The sequence below is a fragment of the Poromitra crassiceps genome (genome assembly GCF_964638095.1).
Source record: "Poromitra crassiceps genome assembly, chromosome: 1".
Classification (NCBI taxonomy): Eukaryota; Metazoa; Chordata; class Actinopteri; order Beryciformes; family Melamphaidae; genus Poromitra; species Poromitra crassiceps.
The window spans coordinates 33,619,959-33,641,757 of record NC_139623.1 but is presented as its reverse complement, the minus strand read 5'-3'; the positions used below and the strand labels follow the sequence as shown (position 1 = coordinate 33,641,757).

At 43.6% G+C, this 21,799-nt stretch overlaps 1 protein-coding gene across 2 annotated transcripts in view; it reads right to left on the bottom strand.

The window, feature by feature from the left end:
• Window positions 1-1,183: 1,183 nt before the first annotated feature.
• Window positions 1,184-21,799, bottom strand: part of mtmr4 (myotubularin related protein 4) — a 90,547-nt gene continuing 69,931 nt past the window's right edge. For both annotated transcript variants that reach the window (XM_083633227.1, XM_083633228.1), the window contains 10 exons: window positions 19,867-19,995; window positions 12,640-12,751; window positions 9,112-9,307; window positions 8,751-8,936; window positions 8,101-8,271; window positions 7,076-7,230; window positions 4,617-6,087; window positions 4,324-4,434; window positions 4,014-4,102; window positions 1,184-3,141 (listed from right to left, as the gene is read on the bottom strand). In XM_083633227.1, the coding sequence (XP_083489353.1) occupies window positions 2,964-3,141; window positions 4,014-4,102; window positions 4,324-4,434; window positions 4,617-6,087; window positions 7,076-7,230; window positions 8,101-8,271; window positions 8,751-8,936; window positions 9,112-9,307; window positions 12,640-12,751; window positions 19,867-19,995 (2,798 nt within the window). In that variant the 3' untranslated portion in view covers window positions 1,184-2,963. The remainder of the gene's footprint in view (window positions 3,142-4,013; window positions 4,103-4,323; window positions 4,435-4,616; window positions 6,088-7,075; window positions 7,231-8,100; window positions 8,272-8,750; window positions 8,937-9,111; window positions 9,308-12,639; window positions 12,752-19,866; window positions 19,996-21,799) is intronic.

The following is a 21,799-nucleotide window of genomic DNA, read 5'->3' as shown; positions in this document are numbered from 1 at the left end:
ACAAACATTAATGAGCTCATTTGCTCATTTTTGCGCATTGCTTGCTTGTTGGTGCTCCTATGCAGCCAAAGGCTGCCATAAAGACGTGAACTTCGTTACACATATAGATAGATGGATAGATGATAAGATAGATGATCGATCGATAGGTCTCCTTTAAAAGATAAGATAAACACAATTAAGAATATAAAATATTGCACAAGATTCAAACAGGGATTGCACAGGATATTCAAGAGTGATGTGTGTTTTTACATGATACAATCTCTCCTTCCTTCTATGGTGCGATGGCATTGCAGGCAGGACAATAGCTCTCAATTAGCCTACATTTAAACATTCTTCATGTTGTGGATTAGGATAGTAATCATATATAGCCTGGTGAGCCTCTGACTGAAACTATGCTCATGATTTTATATCTAAAAGTGTCTTTAAAATACTAGATCCACAACAGTAAAATGATGCTTCTATGTGCACCTGATTTGATTTTGTGCTGGGCTTACTGCAGTGGCGCTCACGTTAAGTTTATCTTGGTAAAATAGCCCCATCTAGTGGACAAGCGGAAGGAAAGGAACAGTGCTTCTCCAGAGATTCAGAGCACAGCATCCGCTGTACAGCCTGTCATGTGAGGGCAGCATCAAGTAGGTGAGGGCATCATTGAATGAATTAAACCAGCTTTAACAATCCTCGACAGGTTGGTGTGACATTCATCCTTTCTAACAAACTCATTTTGCATATGGCAATGCAACAGAAGCTATCATTTTAATCAGATGTCCTCCATGCTTTCCATTTCAAAGTTTCATACTTTCCCCCCGAACGTAATTTCTTGACTGGGCTTGGATTTTGGTGTTACATAATATGACGTATGCTCATGGTGGATGGGCAGTATGACTATCAGCTAGGCTTATACGGCTCTGGGCTCCATCACTCTATAGCTGAAGGTTATTCATAACAACAAATGTGAAATGACAATGAATCTGCAACTGTATCAAATGTGTAGCCATGTGTATCAAGTCAAAACATCCATTCCCTCACACATTATTTTCTAAAATGTACAATTTCCCCAATTTCCTGGAAATTTCCAATTTATTTTTCTAAGTATCCAGACTTCCCAGACCTGCATAGGAACCCTGTTTAAAGTGTTCAAAATAACAGCAATGGTGAGAAGCAGATCCACGATATAATCTTTTATTTCAACCCATAGGATTTAACTTTTACAGTGCATTTCTTTACAACAATTATTAAGTGACATGTTTTAGCCACCACTACAGATCAGATAACTATGTATGTTACATTTCTGGTTTCCTCTTAAAAGATTTTGACTTCATGAACACCGCGTGAAAAGACCCAAAATATTAGACAATGGATAACCACACAGGTTAAACTAATTCAGTGACATTATCCGATCATCCATTGAAATTGTTAGCCTCGTTATCAAACCGAACTGTCGCTGTTAATCTTTAGTTGTCTCCATGTTATTAAGCAGCTAGCTATCCGTACCATTCAACTTACCAAGAGGTGGCCAATTAGAAACCTGCTGCCATTCAAAAGAAAAACAAAGGCTTTAAAAATAGAGAAAAGAACAAACAAAATATGGCACTATTGTCTCAAGGAACAACCAGCAGACACAAACACACATCTTTTCACAATAGAACAATTAATGGGGACCATGGCTGAACTCCCCTATACAGGAAAATAAACTCCAAGCTCTTTGTTCCGTCCTTTAGGACCCGTTAGCATTAACCATCTGAGGAGGAGTCAGTCAGATGGACATCAAGCTTTTATGTGGACATCAAGCCATCCATTCACAAGCACCTCAGCAGACACATGTCACTGAAACTCCCTCTGTCCATCACAGAACACCCACTGTACGTTCAAATGACCTTTTTTCAAGACGGGTGACAACATCGCAGAAACCCAGTAACCTGGTGAAAACTTGCCGTGTCCTGGTGCCTTGTCGTTTAGTATTTTCTTCCTCTTATCACGTCACGCACACATGCCACAAAACAAACAATATGCAGCATTGTATCGACTTTTCCGTCCACACAGATTCCTCAAAAATTCAAATGTTGCAACCTGGCTATACTTGAGAAAAGCATTGATAAAGACAGAGCCACATTGACTGTGCATATACATCATTTTGAAAACACATTGCAGCAATGAACACGTAGACGACCCACCAAATGCACATGAACATAAACTCAATCTTCCAGTTACCCATTACATATTACATTCAGGCTCCAAGAAAAAGATACCACGGCAAAGTAAACAGCAGATGTCTCCCTTTTGCTCAAGTTTGGTCTCAAATTCCCTCCAATACACAACAGCTTGTAGTGCACAAAATAAGAATATAAAATTAGATTTTAAATACTGTAGCAGCAATTCTTTTCTTTTTAAAGTTGAAAGCCTCCAGTAGAACAGGTAAAGGCTTTGGAGTCCCCAACACATAGAAGGGTGACAGATTGTCCTCTGAAGTGGGAGACAGTGTCTATGAGGGGGTGTGTGGGTGTTTGGTGGTGAAGGTAGGTGATCTTGCTGGGGGTGGACAGGGTTGAGATGCAGCCCCTCCCCTGAGGTTGGGGGGCGAGGAGCGTCTCGGACGGGCCGCCGCTAGAGGACACAGTGACCCCGGGGAGGCAGCAGGATGCAAAAATGTCTTTAACCACAAGGGCTTGGTTCTGTTGGAAAACTCCCTCCCAGCTGTCACTTCTCCATCTCAGTCTCTCAGTTCACACAAAGCCTTTTCTCCCCTCAGCTAGACAGACAGTCTCACAGTGCATCTCCACTTTCAAACTAAGCCTCTCCAAGAGTAACTATTCCTCCTCATCGCCCCCCTCCGCCACACGGCGGAGGCCACGGCAGGTCGGGGGTTACGACGGTGGCGCTCGGCTCGTCGGTCCGAGACGGCGAGGACAGAGCCGAGGCGCGGCCATGCTACAGGACGGCTCTCTCAGCTGGAGACTGTGGTGCTCTCAGCTGGAGGCTGTGGCGATTGGCTTCTTCAGCTGCTGGCTGCGGATCTCGCGGTTGCGGGACTCCAGTAGCAGGTCATAGCAGGTGACGCACACCAGCACCTCGTCGTACAACTGTTGGTCCGGGATGGGCAGCTTCAGGTGACAGCAGTCTTTACAGAACACGTTGCCACAGTTCCTGAGGGAGGAGACACAGCAGGTAACATCTGTTAAGAAGATAATAGGAGTCTATAAGCAATAGACCATGGCTATCCATAGGCTATCCTCAGTGTCATCTTGACACTGAGGATAGCCTACGGCTAAAATGGATGTCTTGTTGCTGCTATGTAGAATAAACTTTGTGTAAATCTACTTGTGAGTGCTGCCATGGTCTATTGCTTATAGACTCCTATTATCTTCATGTTCTACTGGGCCGGCACCCTAAGGATTTAAAGACAAGAGTTGAGCGCACCATTTCTTGGACTTGATAACATCTGTTAAGAATACATCATACAAATGTGTTCATTAGCAGAATGGACAGAAGCAGTGTTTCAAGACCTTCCCCAGCCAGAGCCACAATGTTAGTCTGCTAATAAAAGAAACAGAACTGCACCCACGTCCCTTTGTTTTGTTAAGATCGATGAAGACAGTTTGGGAGGTTCTGTCAAGAAAGGCAGCATCATTTGTTTTTCTCCCTCTCTTTATGTACACACACGTTACTTCAATGCTCAGTGTATTTTGCTTGCATAAAACCTTGGAAAAAAAAGTAAAAAAAGTTTTTTGAGTATTTGTCATGAAGTGTGTGTGAGTTTGACTTTATAGAGTGGGACATTTTTCAAAAAACATTTATTGTAAACACCAGCCCCTGAAACCCTTCAATGGTTTTTGAAAGGTGTTAAAAATCAGGTTTTTGCAACTGCCTGACAAATATGAATTTGGCTTTTTTTTATGAGTGTTAGATGCCTCATATTAAATAATAAATAAATGTTACAGTAAACAGAGGATAAACTATCATACTGTATGTGCAGATTAACAGCAACAACATCGAAGCAAACCATGCTAAAGCCCCACCTGCAGTGGTGACGCCTCTTGGCCATCCAGAACTCAGTGTCACAGTTGAAACAGTGGGAGGCCATGTGGTCGGGCACCCACCTTGTGACCTACACACACACACACACACACACACACACACACACACACACACACACACACACACACACACACACACACACACACACACACACACACACACACACCTTTATCAGAACAATGTGTGGTATTTGGATCGTGGCCATAAAGGTGAAATGGAGAACGCAGAGTGTAATAGGGGTTTTGTTTGAGAGGGAGTGGAGAGAGAAATCAAGCTAGAAAGGTCGCTGACCTCCATGTCTTTACGCTCCACTCGATCCCAGCTGCCCTCAGAGAGGCGGTCCTCACTGTGCGTCGACAGAGAGTCCTCCTCATTGCTGTTGTCCGACTCCCGCAGACACGTCTGGAACAGAGAGACCAGGGGAAGGTCAGAAAACAGACAAGGAGCAGGAAGAGAGAAAACCTTTCCCACGGCTAATCAAAAGTCAACATTCACATACACTGCAGACAGCAAAGAGGCATCTAGCACCTGCTGTCTAGCACCTGCTGTCTGACTCCAGTGTCAATACAGAGAGAGCTACTCACAATGTCGTCCTCGTAGTCGATGTCGGGCTCGGAGGGCGGGCTGCCGTACTGTTTGCTCTGCAGCCTCATCTGCAGCTGCCGCACCTGCTGCCGCAGCACCTCCACCTCCTGCTTGTAGCCGGCCTCGATCTGCCGCAGCCGCTGCTGCACAGCATCCAGGGGCACCGGCAGCCCGTCGTCATCCAGGTAAGCCGGGGCCTGGGGCGGGGGAGGGGAGCTGGAGGGCGAGGAGCTGGACGCCGGCAGCAGCTGATGGCCGGCCAAGGAGTAGCTGTTGAGGGCGGCGGCCGGCCCACACAGGGCGGTGTAGCCCGCGCTCTTGACGGCAGACAGCCAGCCGGGCTGCACAGGGCTGCCGGGGCGACGAGCGGCTTCCCTCCGGCAGCACGGAGCTGCGTTGGCGACGGCCAGGCCCTGCGAGTGGAACAGCTTGCTGGCCAGCCGCCGGCTCTGGTAGGAGCTGGGCTGTAAGGCTCGGCTAATGCCCGACTGGCCGGCGCTGCTGCAGGCGGACTGCACCAAGCCCTGCATGCTCTCCCAGTGGGAGCCGAGCAGGGACAGCTCTGACAGCTGGCTCTGGGAGATCAGGTGACGCGCCGCTACCTGGGCACAGTCGACAGAAGCTGCTGCCACAGTGAATACGCTGTCTCTTCCTTTCACTATATCTGTCCTCATCTCCTCTTTCACCTTCTGGGGTTGGACTTGGGGCTGATACGGAGCCTGCTCCTCATCCTGAAAATGATTCTGGCTGATGATTTCTGTCCCCTCGCTGGAAGGCAGGGCCGGGGGGAGTTCTCCCTCGTCTGTCAGCGTCTCTGTCGAGTCCTCCATGGGAAGGAGCGGGGTCAGCTGCTTGCAAGCCAGCAGCTCCGCAGATGCAGGGAGGCCATTTGCTTGGCCGTGGATGTGGCCATTAAGGAGCGTGGTGGGTGCGGCGGCCGTAGGCAGTGTGCCGTTGCAGGGAAGAGGTAAGCATGCCTCTGATTTATGAGTGGGTGATGCAGTGTTCTCGGCAGTCCTGCTGGGGCTCTCGGCCTCCAGCGGAGGTGGCGGTGGTGGGAGTGGAGGGTTAGTCATCTGAGGCAAAGCTTGGTGGAGGATAGGGGGTGGGAGCCTGAGGTCCTTATTGAGAGGGACAGGAGGGAGGGGCAGGGAGGGTAAGGGCTGTGTGGTGAGACAGGTCTCCTCTACAGTCTCTTCACATTCCTCTGCACCTGGATCTGCCTCTGGGGTTGCGGTGGGACTTTGAGTGACAGGTTCCATCTCCGACTCGCTGCTGTCCAGTCCAGTGTTGGGCGTGACCTCATCAGGGTTATCTGCAGAGGCTCCTCCCACAGCGGGTGCGGGCTCCAGGGCAGAGCGACCCTCTTGACAGTGCTTGTTGAGATTGGGATCACTGGAAGTACGCGTGAGGGGCACCCCGTTCTCACAAGCCGACACCAGGTTGTCCATGGAGCGAGTCTTGGGAAGTCTGGCAATAAGAAATAAACCAGGAATTGTTTTTTACACCTGCAGTGATGACAATGACGCAATTCTCTACTTGTGGCACTAGAGGGCAGGCTTGGCTCTCAGTAACACAGATGCTATACAAACATGGCAATGAAAATTTCTGCTCTGTTGACAGTCGAACAGTTTGTGGAGGCTGCACTGTCTAGACAGTACGTAAACAGCTCTGCAGCAGCAAGTCAAGTCAAGTTTATTTGTATAGCCCTAATTCACAAGCATGTCTCAGAGGACTTCACAGAGAATATGTCTAGCTAAATCTAGCTGACACAACAATAGCAATTACAGTAGTAATAATGACAACATGATTGAACAATCATATGATAGAGAGAGCGGCATGCAGAGCGGCCAGGCCAAATGAGCAGCAGCCTAGACAATCTGACTACTCTAGCCGTTAACCTGAACTAACTAGCACACAAGGAGTCTAGCTAATCTACAACCTAGTCTGCCCTATCCTACTCTACTCTAGTCTAGTCTGATCTTAGCCTGAACACTATAACACTCCAGTTTGGAGGATTCCAAAGTGGGAGGTGGGCCCCCCAGGGGGGCTCAAACAGTTTGAAAAAAAGCTGCAAATAAAGCAGGCATGTCCAAAGTCCGGCCTGGGGGCCAATTGTGGCCCGCGGACCAATTTTACTGTAAGTGGCCCTCGGCTTGTCTCTCAAAATATACTATATGTGGCCCTCCACACAGTATTGGTTAATCAAGCAAGTTCAATTTGCATTTTTTCCATTCACCTAACAATGACAGCACTATCATACAGTTTGTAGACAAGCACCAAGTAGGAATAATGCAGGCAGAACTAATGTTTTCAGATGGCAAACAAAATCATTAATTTAATTGTATGTGATTTCTTTTTAAATAACCCATACGATGCGAGAAGCAGCTAGCTCAAAGCCCCCCCCCCACCCCCCCGATATTTTTGGTACGTTTGGACACCCCTGAAATAAAGGTACCTGTCCAGGGAGCGGGAGGAGAGTTCGTCTCCTCCAATGCCGAGGGGGAGGTAGAGCTCCATGGCATCGTCGACAGCTGTGCACGGGGAGGAGGTGGGCAGGTACACAGCACTCCACAGCTGTAATGCCCGTGTGTGACACACTGGCTGCAGCACCTGCAGACAAGGACAAACTCTCAATACAATCATAATGGCACCTACTGTATTACACTATTACTACTGTCCTACTAGTACTAAGGCAGCCTACTACAACTGTCCACATCTATACTTTTCTTTGTTAGAGGCAGTGTTGGGCAAGTCAAGTTGATTTGTATAGCCATAATTCACAAGCATGTCTCAGAGGGTTACTTTCAAAATGTAACATACTGTATTACATACAGTATCACTAGTTACTTTCATTTGAAAGTAATACGTTACTTTACAATATTACTGTCTGTGTATGCATTACTGTGTCTGTGTTTGCATTACTTTCACCAAAATAACAGCAGTAGCTGAATGACATCGCCACCCCGGAACCATCCCGTCAAATCATTTCAACCGTCTTGAAGTCAGTGTAAACCATCAAAAATTCTAAATGTTATCCCTTTCCTTAATTTCCTTAATTACTGTACGAAATGATTGTATCTTCACTTAAATTGATAAAAAAAAAGATCAACTTGTAACTTGTGTTACTTAACAAAGTAACTGGTATAATATTACTGAAATCCTATTGGTAAGTTATATTACTGAGTTACTGCTAAAAGTAATATATTACATTTTTGTAATGAGTTACCCCCAACACTGGTTAGAGGAGATCACTTCACACAGAAGTGATAGAAACGAGCCTGTGCTTAAAGCCCTCAGTTCCCACTGTACTTATAAGGTGAGACACCTAATCCCTCACCAATTGAGCAGCTCATTGGCCAACAGTACAAGGCAATATAATAGTTGTGATGTGCATCTTCCAAGTGGTCGTGTGTGTTAACTTGCTATTCTGAAAAATAGCAGCAACACTATATATAGACAGGTATCAAAAGTGCTAGATACCATGTCATGACTAGGGATGTAGAGAAAGTTCTGGAAGTTCTTGTTCCCGGTGCGAAGCAGAGACCAGACAGAACATGTGCGTTTATAGATGTTTCGTGCCTCCCTCTCCCGAGCATTGTTACACAGGAACGTGCCGTAAAGACACGAGTACGTGTGCTGCACCAGCTTGACCTGGACCACAGGGAAGACATAAGACATAAAACATAAGGAACTCTTTCATCTCCTTTATCATTTGTATAGCACACTCCCTTTCAATGCAACAGCTGATTCATCTTAAAGATTACAACCTGACATCAAGTTTAGCTGACATAATGGATATTTGTGGCACTCTGCTCTGATTGGCTGAGGGACATTCAAGGCCAAATGTAACACACACATTTGACTGTGTAACTGTGTCAATCTAAATATTAACTACTATGCTAACAGAAAATACCACTCATACCACCACTTATGTCTTAGCAGGGGTTCAAGGACTATATTGCATTTTCTAAAAGTGTGGCTTCATGTTACCTAACATGGCCTCCCTCTTCTGGCTTCGGGCTTAATAAGTCATTGGAAAATGTGTACTGTCATTACTAAGAGTGTCAGAGAGAGGTCTACTGCGACTATGAGACTGTAGAAGGGATTTGTACAACACACCAGCCACCTACCAGGAAGGCCTCGTTGAACTCAAAGAGGCAGGGGAACTGTTTGAGCAGCTGGTGAACACAGTCCAGCCACTGCAGGAAGACGGGGCACTGCTCACTCACATCTTCAGCGTTCTCTTGGTGGCCGCAGCGGTCCCCAAACTTATGACCATAGTCCAACCACTCAGTCTCCACCAGCACCTGAAAACCCTGTGGACATGTGTGAAGTCAGTGTCAGAGACACATTTCACACAGCAATGTTAAAGTCAAACAATAGCTATACATGAAACTACATTTTACAACCATGAAACGACGAGGATACTGGTAAGCATTATCTTCATCCAAATGATATCAAGTATCAATATACTGCATTGTAGACTCCCACCTCTAATGTCCTGTAGAAGGGGTCCAGCAGGATCTTGGAGAGGGCCACGATCTGGGGGGTGCGGTCCCACCCGTCCGAACAGTGCACCAGTACAGGACGGCCCTCCCTCTCCACCGCGGAGCACACCAGAGTGGCTGCCTTTAGCATGACGGACAGGTGCTGCAGCCAACGAGTGCTCTCCAGCGCTGAAAGCCAGCTGGACACATCAGAGGGGACCGATTAGATTACTACAAAATCTAGAAAGAGCCCCTCCCTATTGATGAAATGATCCAGAGCCAAGATATACATATAACAGACTGGATAACACCGCACAGCCCTGGTTAACTAGATATACATATAACAGACTGGATAACACCGCACAGCCCTGGTTAACTAGATATACATATAACAGACTGGATAACACCGCACAGCCCTGGTTAACTCGGGGTTAACTAGATATACATATAACAGACTGGATAACACCGCACAGCCCTGGTTAACTCGGGGTTAACTAGATATACATATAACAGACTGGATAACACCGCACAGCCCTGGTTAACTCGGGGTTAACTAGATATACATATAACAGACTGGTTAACACCGCACAGCCCTGGTTAACTCGGGGTTAACTAGATATACATATAACAGACTGGATAACACCGCACAGCCCTGGTTAACTCGGGGTTAACTAGATATACATATAAAAGACTGGATAACACCGCACAGCCCTGGTTAACTGAAATTTTCCAGAGCCTAGATATACATATAACAGACTGGATAACACCGCACAGCCCTGGTTAACTCGGGGTTAACTAGATATACATATAACAGACTGGATAACACCGCACAGCCCTGGTTAACTCGGGGTTAACTAGATATACATATAACAGACTGGATAACACCGCACAGCCCTGGTTAACTCGGGGTTAACTAGATATACATATAAAAGACTGGATAACACCGCACAGCCCTGGTTAACTGAAATTTTCCAGAGCCTAGATATACATATAACAGACTGGATAACACCGCACAGCCCTGGTTAACTCGGGGTTAACTAGATATACATATAAAAGACTGGATAACACCGCACAGCCCTGGTTAACTGAAATTTTCCAGAGCCTAGATATACATATAACAGACTGGATAACACTGCACAGCCCTGGTTAACTCGGGGTTAACTAGATATACATATAACAGACTGGATAACACCGCACAGCCCTGGTTAACTCGGGGTTAACTAGATATACATATAACAGACTGGATAACACCGCACATCCCTGGTTAACTAGATATACATATAAAAGACTGGATAACACCGCACAGCCATGGTTAACTCGGGGTTAACTGAAATGATCCAGAGCCTAGATATACATATAACAGACTGGATAACACCGCACAGCCCTGGTTAACTTGGGGTTAACTAGATATACAGTACAGATAACAGACTGGATAACACCGCACTGCCCTGGTTAACTCGGGGTTAACTGAAATGATCCAGAGCCTAGATATACATATAACCGACTGGATAACACCGCACAGCCATGGTTAACTCGGGGTTAACTAGATATACATATAACAGACTGGATAACACCGCACAGCCCTGGTTAACTAGATATACATATAAAAGACTGGATAACACCGCACAGCCCTGGTTAACTTGGGGTTAACTAGATATACAGTACAGATAACAGACTGGATAACACCGCACTGCCCTGGTTAACTCGGGGTTAACTGAAATGATCCAGAGCCTAGATATACATATAACAGACTGGATAACAACAGGGGGCGGCTGTAGCTTAGGAGGTAGAGCGGGCCGTCCACTAATCGCTTTGGACAAAAGAGGTTGGTGGTTCGATTCCCGCCTCCTCCAGTCTGCATGTCGAAGTGTCCTTGGGCAAGACACTGAACCCCAAATTGCTCCCGATGGTGTGCCAGCACCCTGCATGGCAGCTGCCCGCCATCGGTGTGTGAATGGGTGAATGTACCTACTGATTGTAAAGCGCTTTGGATAAAAGCGCTATATAAATGCAGGCCATTTACCATTTACCATATAACACCGCACAGCCCTGGTTAATTCTGGGTTAACTGAAATGATCCAGAGCCTAGATATACATATAACAGAGTGGATAACACCACACACTAGCCCTGGTTAACTCGGGGTTAACTGGGATTGAGTGACCTGAGGTAAACTTGGGGCTAAGAGGCTGAGGACGGGTGAGCCCCTGACCTACATGTATATCCCTGGAGGCCCCCCTGTGTCATTCATTACACGCCTCTGTCAAAATACCAGGAGCAACAAGGCCCAAAATAACATGACGTGACATCACAGGACATTCCAGCTGCCATGTACATACAGCCACACATGACACATACCCCGTGATGTAAACACACTAGCAAACAAACAGGGGACACATACCCCGTGATGTAAACACACCAGCAAACAAACAGGGGACACATACCCTGTGATGTAAACACACTAGTAAACAAACAGGGGACACATACCCTGTGATGTAAACACACTAGTAAACAAACAGGGGACACACACCCTGTGATGTAAACACACTAGTAAACAAACAGGGGGCACATACCCGGTGATGTAAACACACTAGCAAACAAACAGGGGACACATACCCTGTGATGTAAACACACTAGTAAACAAACAGGGGACACATACCCTGTGATGTAAACACACTAGTAAACAAACAGGGGACACATACCCTGTGATGTAAACACACTAGTAAACAAACAGGGGACACATACCCTGTGATGTAAACACACTAGTAAACAAACAGGGGACACATACCCTGTGATGTAAACACACTAGTAAACAAACAGGGGACACATACCCTGTGATGTAAACACACTAGTAAACAAACAGGGGGCACATACCCGGTGATGTAAACACACTAGCAAACAAACAGGGGACACATACCCTGTGATGTAAACACACTAGTAAACAAACAGGGGACACATACCCTGTGATGTAAACACACTAGTAAACAAACAGGGGACACATACCCTGTGATGTAAACACACTAGTAAACAAACAGGGGGCACATACCCGGTGATGTAAACACACTAGCAAACAAACAGGGGACACATACCCTGTGATGTAAACACACTAGTAAACAAACAGGGGACACATACCCTGTGATGTAAACACACTAGTAAACAAACAGGGGACACATACCCTGTGATGTAAACACACTAGTAAACAAACAGGGGACACATACCCTGTGATGTAAACACACTAGTAAACAAACAGGGGGCACATACCCGGTGATGTAAACACACTAGTAAACAAACAAGACAGCTGGCACACTGGAAACACACACACACACACACACACACACACACACACACACACACACAGTGTACAGACAGACAGCTGGCCAGCCCAGCAGGAACAGGGCAAGATGGTGGCTGTGAGCCTCTCTGTGTGGTGTAGCCTTACTGAGGGGGTGAAGGCACGAAGGGGGAGAGAGGGAAAGTGAGGCAAACGAGCGTGGAGCCGATGATCAGAGAGAAAGGTCAAACGCATCGACTTACTTTCCCGGATCGGGGATCTGGCTGCAGACGGTTCTCAGGGCCTGGAAGCTGTTCCGGATGGCGTGGATGTTGGCCATGCCCATAAACATCACCTCACAGTTGGGGTAGTACTCTAAACAGAAACAAACAGAAACAACACTGAATAAAGGTCACAGGGCATGCTAGGCAAAGAGCTAAGAGATTACTGTGTAAGGCCGTGTGTCGACCTAGCGTCTTTTCATCAGCTCCAACGTCTTTTTTCAGTTGTTTCCAATGAGGAGCGAGCGTATGCGGGCGCACTCGGATGTCTAGAGAAAGTGCGCTGCGCCCAGTGTCTATTTTCACAGTGCTCCAGCGTTTTTGTGGGCCGGCTCCCAGCGCTCCCAGCTGAAAATATTTTAACTTTTCAGAAAGACGCTGGTGTCGGGTGCTCCTTTTCAGGCAACTAATCATATGGAGAAACTATCACAACCGAGACAGAAAGGCTCAATTGTGGGAGCAGATTGGCTAGACACTTAATATTTCTGGTGAGTGTTGAGCTAAATCCCTGTATGTGTGTTGTTAGCTAATGTTAGCTGTCAGCTATCAAGCTAGCTACCGCACTGAACTAAAGTTACACTGCTTCCTTGTATATTGTGCGCTGAGATCAGTGCTCCCCAGCGTACTTCCAGCGTTTAACGGTCGGAAAAAGACGCTAGATGGACACATGGCCTTAGACAGTGCGTGTATTGTGATGGTTTTGTTCGATAATACAATAATGTGGCAATACCTATTGTGTGTGTGTGTGTGTGGGGGGGGGGGGTCACAATATTACATTTTATCCAACTGTAGTAATAATAATAATAATAATAATAATAAATTCAATTTATATAGCACACTTTAAAATCCAAGGACTTCACAAGGTGCTTTACAGATGCATGATAAAAACAATCAAGCAATCAAACAGGGAAAAATAAAAAAATATAAAAAATAAATATAAAGGAACAGCTACTAAAAAGAATAAAAAGATAAAAGGATAAAGACATAAAAATATAACACGTGTAAATGGAGAGGGAGGACCCTAGGGGAAAGCTAAAATAAATACCGTAAATTCCGGACTATAAGACGCACCGGTCTATAAGCCGCGGGACCAAAATTGACTATTTTTTTCTTCTATAAGCCGCACCGGTCTATAAGCCGCGGGTGTTTTGATGTTTAATTACCATATGAAAGGGTTCGTGCACAGAGAGGAATGTCGGGAAAGCGATGGCTGTTTGGGGAAGCTCCCATTTATTAACATTTCAACAAAACAAAACAAAAGTCAGGTCACTAATCCCCAGACAAAATCACACAACAATAGGCTATATGTGCAGCAAACCTGTAACCAGAGAAGTCAAGTCACTAATCCTCGTCTTCCTCTTCTTCCTGCGTACTGAAACCACCAAAGTCCTCATCTTCAGTGTCGGAAACGAACAGGTTCAGGGTGGCTTCGTCAACCACTCTCCTCTCTCCTTCATTGTCACTCAAAACCAACGAACTCCTCTTCATCACTGTCGGCATCGAACAGCCTCTGAAGCCTCTGACGGCCCTCAGCGCCAGCTGTGGCGGCGTCATCCTCTTCATCCCGCAGCAGTCCAGCGTTTTGGAACCCGTTGGTGATTGTGGATGTTTTCACACTCCTATAATATTCCGTGCTGAGACAGTTCCTCCTGCTGCACCGTCCAACGCCTCACCATTGACTCATCGATGCCCAGGTTACGCGCGGCTGCTCTGTTTCCCTCTTTTAATGCGAGATTGACTGCTTTCAACTTGAAAGCTGCGTCGTGTGAATTTCTGCGTACCTTCCCCATGGTAAGTGAGAGTGTTGCTTCTACTGCTCGTTCTCATGCTGTCGAGAACGAGCAAAGCTTTTTTTTGGTGAAAGAATCCTCCAGGGCGCTTCTTGTTAACAGTCCGAGTGAGTGGCAGGTCGAACGTCAAAGGCACTTCATCCATATTTATGATCTGCTCCGGTTCGATGGAATATTCCTTGATCTTCCTTTGTGTGAATTCGCCGAAGTTTGTGATTTTCTCCTGGTAGTCGGGGGAGGGAGTTGATGGCCGAGTGGCCGTTTGCTTACCGTAATTACCATATGTAAGTGGTCACGCACAGAGGGGATTGTCGGGAAAGAGATGGCTGTTTGAGGAAGCTCCCATTTACCGTATTACCGTAACATTTCAACAAAACAACATAACACAACACCACCGTTGTTTATTTTTACAGTGCACACAGTGTCCGCGGTGTGGTGAAAAGAGGGCAAGAGAGGAAATTAAAACAGAAGTGGATTTATAGTTAGAAAGAGTGCTAAAAAAGAGAGATTTTATTTGTATTTTTTTTTTTTTTTTCTGAAAAAATCCATAGATAAGACGCACCGTTATATAAGCCGCAGGGGCCAAAAAACGGGAAAAAAGCCGCGGCTTATAGTCCGGAATTTACGGTAAGTGGGTTTTGAGTTTTGATTTAAAAACGTCAAAGGAGTCTGTAGCCCTGAGTGGTCCTGGGATCTGATTCCACAGCCGGGGGCCCAGTGAGGAGAAGGCACGGTCACCCATGCTTGTGAGTTTGGTCCTAGGGACAGAAAGGAGGTTGGAGCTGCATGATCGGAGTGTCCGGAGTGAGGATTGAGGGGTAACTAGATCTTGGAGGTAGGTTGGAGCAGTGTGATGGATGGCCTTGTATGTTAACAGGAGAAGTTTGTAGGTGATGCGGTGGTTAACTGGGAGCCAGTGAAGGGAGTGCAGAACCGGGGTGATGTGCTCTGACTTGCGTGTTTTTGTGAGAATCCGGGCGGCACAGTTTTGGACATATTGAAGTCTCTGGATGGTTTTGGAGGGAAGGCCAGCGAATAGGGATCACAAATGAGGCGGCCTGCACATCACATTTTCATAAGCTCTCCATCCAAATGATATTATTTACACCTTGCAGTTTGCAATATCATTTGTAAATTGTTGTTTACATTCTAGCAAGTCGTTGCTAGAAATATTTGTGGCTCAGAATTAAACATAATTCTGCACAGTCAAGACTTCATTGTCACTGAACCTTTATTTATTACATTATCCAATCATGAGCCCCAATCATATCATGACTTAAGCATATCGTCCCATCCCTCGATCTTTGCATCAGAGATCAACATGATTGATTAATCAGAGCTAAACCCAATAATAAATAGGCTTGGTAGAGACTGACAGAGATAACAGTTTGTTAAACCTAATAATAAATAGGCTTGGTAGAGACTGACAGAGATAACAGTTTGTTAAACCTAATAATAAATAGGCTTTGTAGAGACTGACAGAGATAACAGTTTGTTAAACCTAATAATAAATAGGCTTTGTAGAGACTGACAGAGATAACGGTTTGTTAAACCTAATAATAAATAGGCTTGGTAGAGACTGACAGAGATAACAGTTTGTTAAACCTAATAATAAATAGGCTTGGTAGAGACTGACAGAGATAACAGTTTGTTAAATCTAATAATAAATAGGCTTGGTAGAGACTGACAGAGATGACAGTTTGTTAAACCCAATAATAAATAGGCTTTGTAGAGACTGGCAGAGATAACAGTTTGTTAAACCTAATAATAAATAGGCTTGGTAGAGACTGACAGAGATAACAGTTTGTTAAACCCAATAATAAATAGGCTTGGTAGAGACTGGCAGAGATAACAGTTTGTTAAATCTAATAATAAATAGGCTTGGTAGAGACTGACAGAGATAACAGTTTGTTAAATCTAATAATAAATAGGCTTGGTAGAGACTGACAGAGATAACAGTTTGTTAAATCTAATAATAAATAGGCTTGGTAGAGACTGACAGAGATAACAGTTTGTTAAACCTAATAATAAATAGGCTTGGTAGAGACTGACAGAGATAACAGTTTGTTAAACCCAATAATAAATAGGCTTGGTAGAGACTGACAGAGATAACAGTTTGTTAAACCCAATAATAAATAGGCTTGGTAGAGACTGACAGAGATAACAGTTTGTTAAACCCAATAATAAATAGGCTTGGTAGAGACTGACAGAGATAACAGTTTGTTAAACCCAATAATAAATAGGCTTGGTAGAGACTGACAGAGATAACAGTTTGTTAAACCCAATAATAAATAGGCTTGGTAGAGACTGACAGAGATAACAGTTTGTTAAACCTAATAATAAATAGGCTTGGTAGAGACTGACAGAGATGACAGTTTGTTAAACCCAATAATAAATAGGCTTGGTAGAGACTGACAGAGATAACAGTTTGTTAAACCTAATAATAAATAGGCTTGGTAGAGACTGACAGAGATGACAGTTTGTTAAACCTAATAATAAATAGGCTTGGTAGAGACTGACAGAGATAACAGTTTGTTAAACCTAATAATAAATAGGCTTTGTAGAGACTGACAGAGATAACAGTTTGTTAAACCTAATAATAAATAGGCTTGGTAGAGACTGACAGAGATGACAGTTTGTTAAACCTAATAATAAATAGGCTTTGTAGAGACTGACAGAGATGACAGTTTGTTAAACCTAATAATAAATAGGCTTGGTAGAGACTGGCAGAGATGACAGTTTGTTAAACCTAATAATAAATAGGCTTTGTAGAGACTGACAGAGATGACAGTTTGTTAAACCTAATAATAAATAGGCTTGGTAGAGACTGGCAGAGATAACAGTTTGTTAAACCTAATAATAAATAGGCTTGGTAGAGACTGGCAGAGATAACAGTTTGTTAAACCTAATAATAAATAGGCTTGGTAGAGACTGACAGAGATGACAGTTTGTTAAACCTAATAATAAATAGGCTTGGTAGAGACTGGCAGAGATGACATTTGTTAAACCTAATAATAAATAGGCTTTGTAGAGACTGACAGAGATGACAGTTTGTTAAACCTAATAATAAATAGGCTTGGTAGAGACTGGCAGAGATAACAGTTTGTTAAACCTAATAATAAATAGGCTTGGTAGAGACTGACAGAGATGACAGTTTGTTAAACCTAATAATAAATAGGCTTGGTAGAGACTGGCAGAGATGACATTTGTTAAACCTAATAATAAATAGGCTTTGTAGAGACTGACAGAGATGACAGTTTGTTAAACCTAATAGTAAATAGGCTTGGTAGAGACTGGCAGAGATAACAGTTTGTTAAACCTAATAATAAATAGGCTTGGTAGAGACTGGCAGAGATAACAGTTTGTTAAACCTAATAATAAATAGGCTTGGTAGAGACTGGCAGAGATAACAGTTTGTTAAACCTAATAATAAATAGGCTTTGTAGAGACCGGCAGAGATGACAGTTTGTTAAACCTAATAATAAATAGGCTTGGTAGAGACTGACAGAGATAACAGTTTGTTAAACCTAATAATAAATAGGCTTGGTAGAGACTGACAGAGATAACAGTTTGTTAAACCTAATAATAAATAGGCTTGGTAGAGACTGACAGAGATAACAGTTTGTTAAACCTAATAATAAATAGGCTTGGTAGAGACTGGCAGAGATAACAGTTTGTTAAACCTAATAATAAATAGGCTTGGTAGAGACTGACAGAGATAACAGTTTGTTAAATCTAATAATAAATAGGCTTGGTAGAGACTGACAGAGATCACAGTTTGTTAAACCTAATAATAAATAGGCTTGGTAGAGACTGACAGAGATGACAGTTTGTTAAACCTAATAATAAATAGGCTTGGTAGAGACTGGCAGAGATACCAGTTTGTTAAACCTAATAATAAATAGGCTTGGTAGAGACTGACAGAGATAACAGTTTGTTAAACCTAATAATAAATAGGCTTGGTAGAGACTGACAGAGATAACAGTTTGTTAAACCCAATAATAAATAGGCTTGGTAGAGACTGACAGAGATAACAGTTTGTTAAACCTAATAATAAATAGGCTTGGTAGAGACTGGCAGAGATAACAGTTTGTTAAACCTAATAATAAATAGGCTTGGTAGAGACTGACAGAGATAACAGTTTGTTAAACCCAATAATAAATAGGCTTGGTAGAGACTGACAGAGATAACAGTTTGTTAAACCCAATAATAAATAGGCTTGGTAGAGACTGGCAGAGATGACAGTTTGTTAAACCTAATAATAAATAGGCTTGGTAGAGACTGACAGAGATAACAGTTTGTTAAACCTAATAATAAATAGGCTTGGTAGAGACTGACAGAGATAACAGTTTGTTAAACCTAATAATAAATAGGCTTGGTAGAGACTGACAGAGATAACAGTTTGTTAAACCTAATAATAAATAGGCTTGGTAGAGACTGACAGTGATAACAGTTTGTTAAACCTAATAATAAATAGGCTTGGTAGAGACTGACAGAGATAACAGTTTGTTAAACCTAATAATAAATAGGCTCGGTAGAGACTGACAGAGATAACAGTTTGTTAAACCTAATAATAAATAGGCTTGGTAGAGACTGACAGAGATAACAGTTTGTTAAACCTAATAATAAATAGGCTTGGTAGAGACTGACAGAGATAACAGTTTGTTAAACCTAATAATAAATAGGCTTGGTAGAGACTGGCAGAGATAACAGTTTGTTAAACCTAATAATAAATAGGCTTGGTAGAGACTGACAGAGATAACAGTTTGTTAAACCTAATAATAAATAGGCTTGGTAGAGACTGGCAGAGATAACAGTTTGTTAAACCTAATAATAAATAGGCTTGGTAGAGACTGACAGAGATAACAGTTTGTTAAACCCAATAATAAATAGGCTTGGTAGAGACTGGCAGAGATAACAGTTTGTTAAACCTAATAATAAATAGGCTTGGTAGAGACTGACAGAGATAACAGTTTGTTAAACCTAATAATAAATAGGCTTGGTAGAGACTGACAGAGATGACAGTTTGTTAAACCTAATAATAAATAGGCTTTGTAGAGACTGACAGAGATAACAGTTTGTTAAACCTAATAATAAATAGGCTTGGTAGAGACTGACAGAGATAACAGTTTGTTAAACCTAATAATACATAGGCTTGGTAGAGACTGGCAGAGATAACAGTTTGTTAAACCTAATAATAAATAGGCTTGGTAGAGACTGGCAGAGATAACAGTTTGTTAAACCTAATAATAAATAGGCTTGGTAGAGACTGACAGAGATAACAGTTTGTTAAACCTAATAATAAATAGGCTTGGTAGAGACTGACAGAGATAACAGTTTGTTAAACCTAATAATAAATAGGCTTGGTAGAGACTGGCAGAGATAACAGTTTGTTGCGGATGTGTTGGGAGACACTGACCCTCACATTCGCAGCCTCCGCCCTTGGCCCGGTTGGCCACTGCAGCGGTGTAGGAGCGAGCGTCCAGGATCAGCAGCTTCTGTGGCACAGTGTTGTCATCGGAGCCAGAGCCTCCGGTCAGCGACGAGTCTGGGAGACACAGACGGGAGGATGGAGAGAGGTGAACTGACGGTAACGCGTGGGCAGAGTTAAAAAGGATGTGGGGAAGAGGAAGTGTGAAAGGGGGACATGATGTAACAGTACTGACTCTATTTGTCCCCCTACGGAAAATCAATATCTTGTCCTGATGACACGGCCACAGTATTACAACTGGGAACGATCACAAGGCAGAGGCCTCACTCTTGCCACCGTGAAGAAAGACAAGTAATTACTCCAAGACTGGAGCAGAGCTACTGCCCAGTGCCCACTCCACTTTACAGCATGTTGATGTGTGCCCAGTGACAGTGTCGCATTTAAGATACCACTACTTGACTCTGCGGCATGCACTTGGGTCCCCACCATACGATATTATCATAATACTTAACTCACAATACAATATTATTGCAATTGTAAAAATATTGCGATATATACCAATTTATTACCTTTTTTCCCAACTGCAAATTATGTCACCAAAGGAAAAAACTTAGTCAACATCTGTTTGATCTAATAAGAAAGTTTCCAGTCTGTTCATCTCACTTCAATCGTTTTCATTGCAGCAAAATGTGATTGTCAAGCTGACAGCTCAAAAAATGCCAAGGGGAATGGACTGCATGTTTCCCAGGACACAGGAAAGTCATGTATCAATGTAGGTATCGTGATGAAGGCTCCTTGCAAGCTCAAATGTTAAATTTATATGTATAGTATATTTTTGATCTTTGCCTAGCCATGTTTAAAGTGTAACTAACCCCCAAAACATTTTTTTCAGCTTTTAACCAATATATATGGCTTTTGGTGTGGTGTGTGAAGGATTCTGGTCAGAATCTCCACATTTGAGACCAAACCTTGTTGTTTTTGTACAAACTGCATCATTTTCAGGCAGCAAAGTGCACTCTATGGGTTCAAACCTGCTTTTTTTGCCCTCCAAAATGCTCAAAATGTGGTACATCCTGACGTCACGGTGTACTCCCCCCTTTCCCACTCATGTAAAACATGTTTTTTTCATGTGATCATTACTGTAGTTCACGCCAGAGCCATAATAGGAGAGTTGCAACATCTCCATTTACTCCAATGGACCCGTTTTTAGTACTAGCCCTTTAACAGGGCAAGGCATCGTGGGTAATCAGCTACTGTGGCTAATGTTAGCGGCTAGTTAGTTATGTTACATGGCAGTAAAACGCCACTGAATGATCAAATTGATACAACTTTTAACCTTCGAGTAACACTGTTTCCATACGGACCACCAGCGTTACTTGTTTATAACGTGGCTATATTTATAACGTTCTCTATCTCTGATACACTGAAAATACTGCCTGTCATACAAAAAAAAAGAAAGAGGGGTTGGGAGGCGGGCCATAGCGTCTCTGTCAATGATTTGATTTGACAGTTCTGGACACTGGAGTTGGTGTTCGCCAATTCTATCGTCTTCCGCCCCCAAATTTAGTGCGTTCTGGCGCTAAGCGAGTGGGTTCCGGGACAACCAGGCTCTCTGAGGCACGTGCCACCTACGTTAACTTTAGGAGCACTGCGGTAAATACAGGCTCTCTCTCTTTCTACTGTGTTATTGTTATTGTGCTGTATGTTACTGTTTCTTGTTTGTGTATCTGTACTCGCTCTGGTGGCAAACCATGTTTCCCCTCTGGGATTAAGAATAAACACCATACCATACCGTACCATACAATATTCCTTGAATGCGAGTTTAACGAACCATTTACATGTCCTCTGCATTCTACATCAAATGAAGACATTACTGTTTGTTTCATTTTGTATGTTACATACTTATTGGCCAAGTTATTAG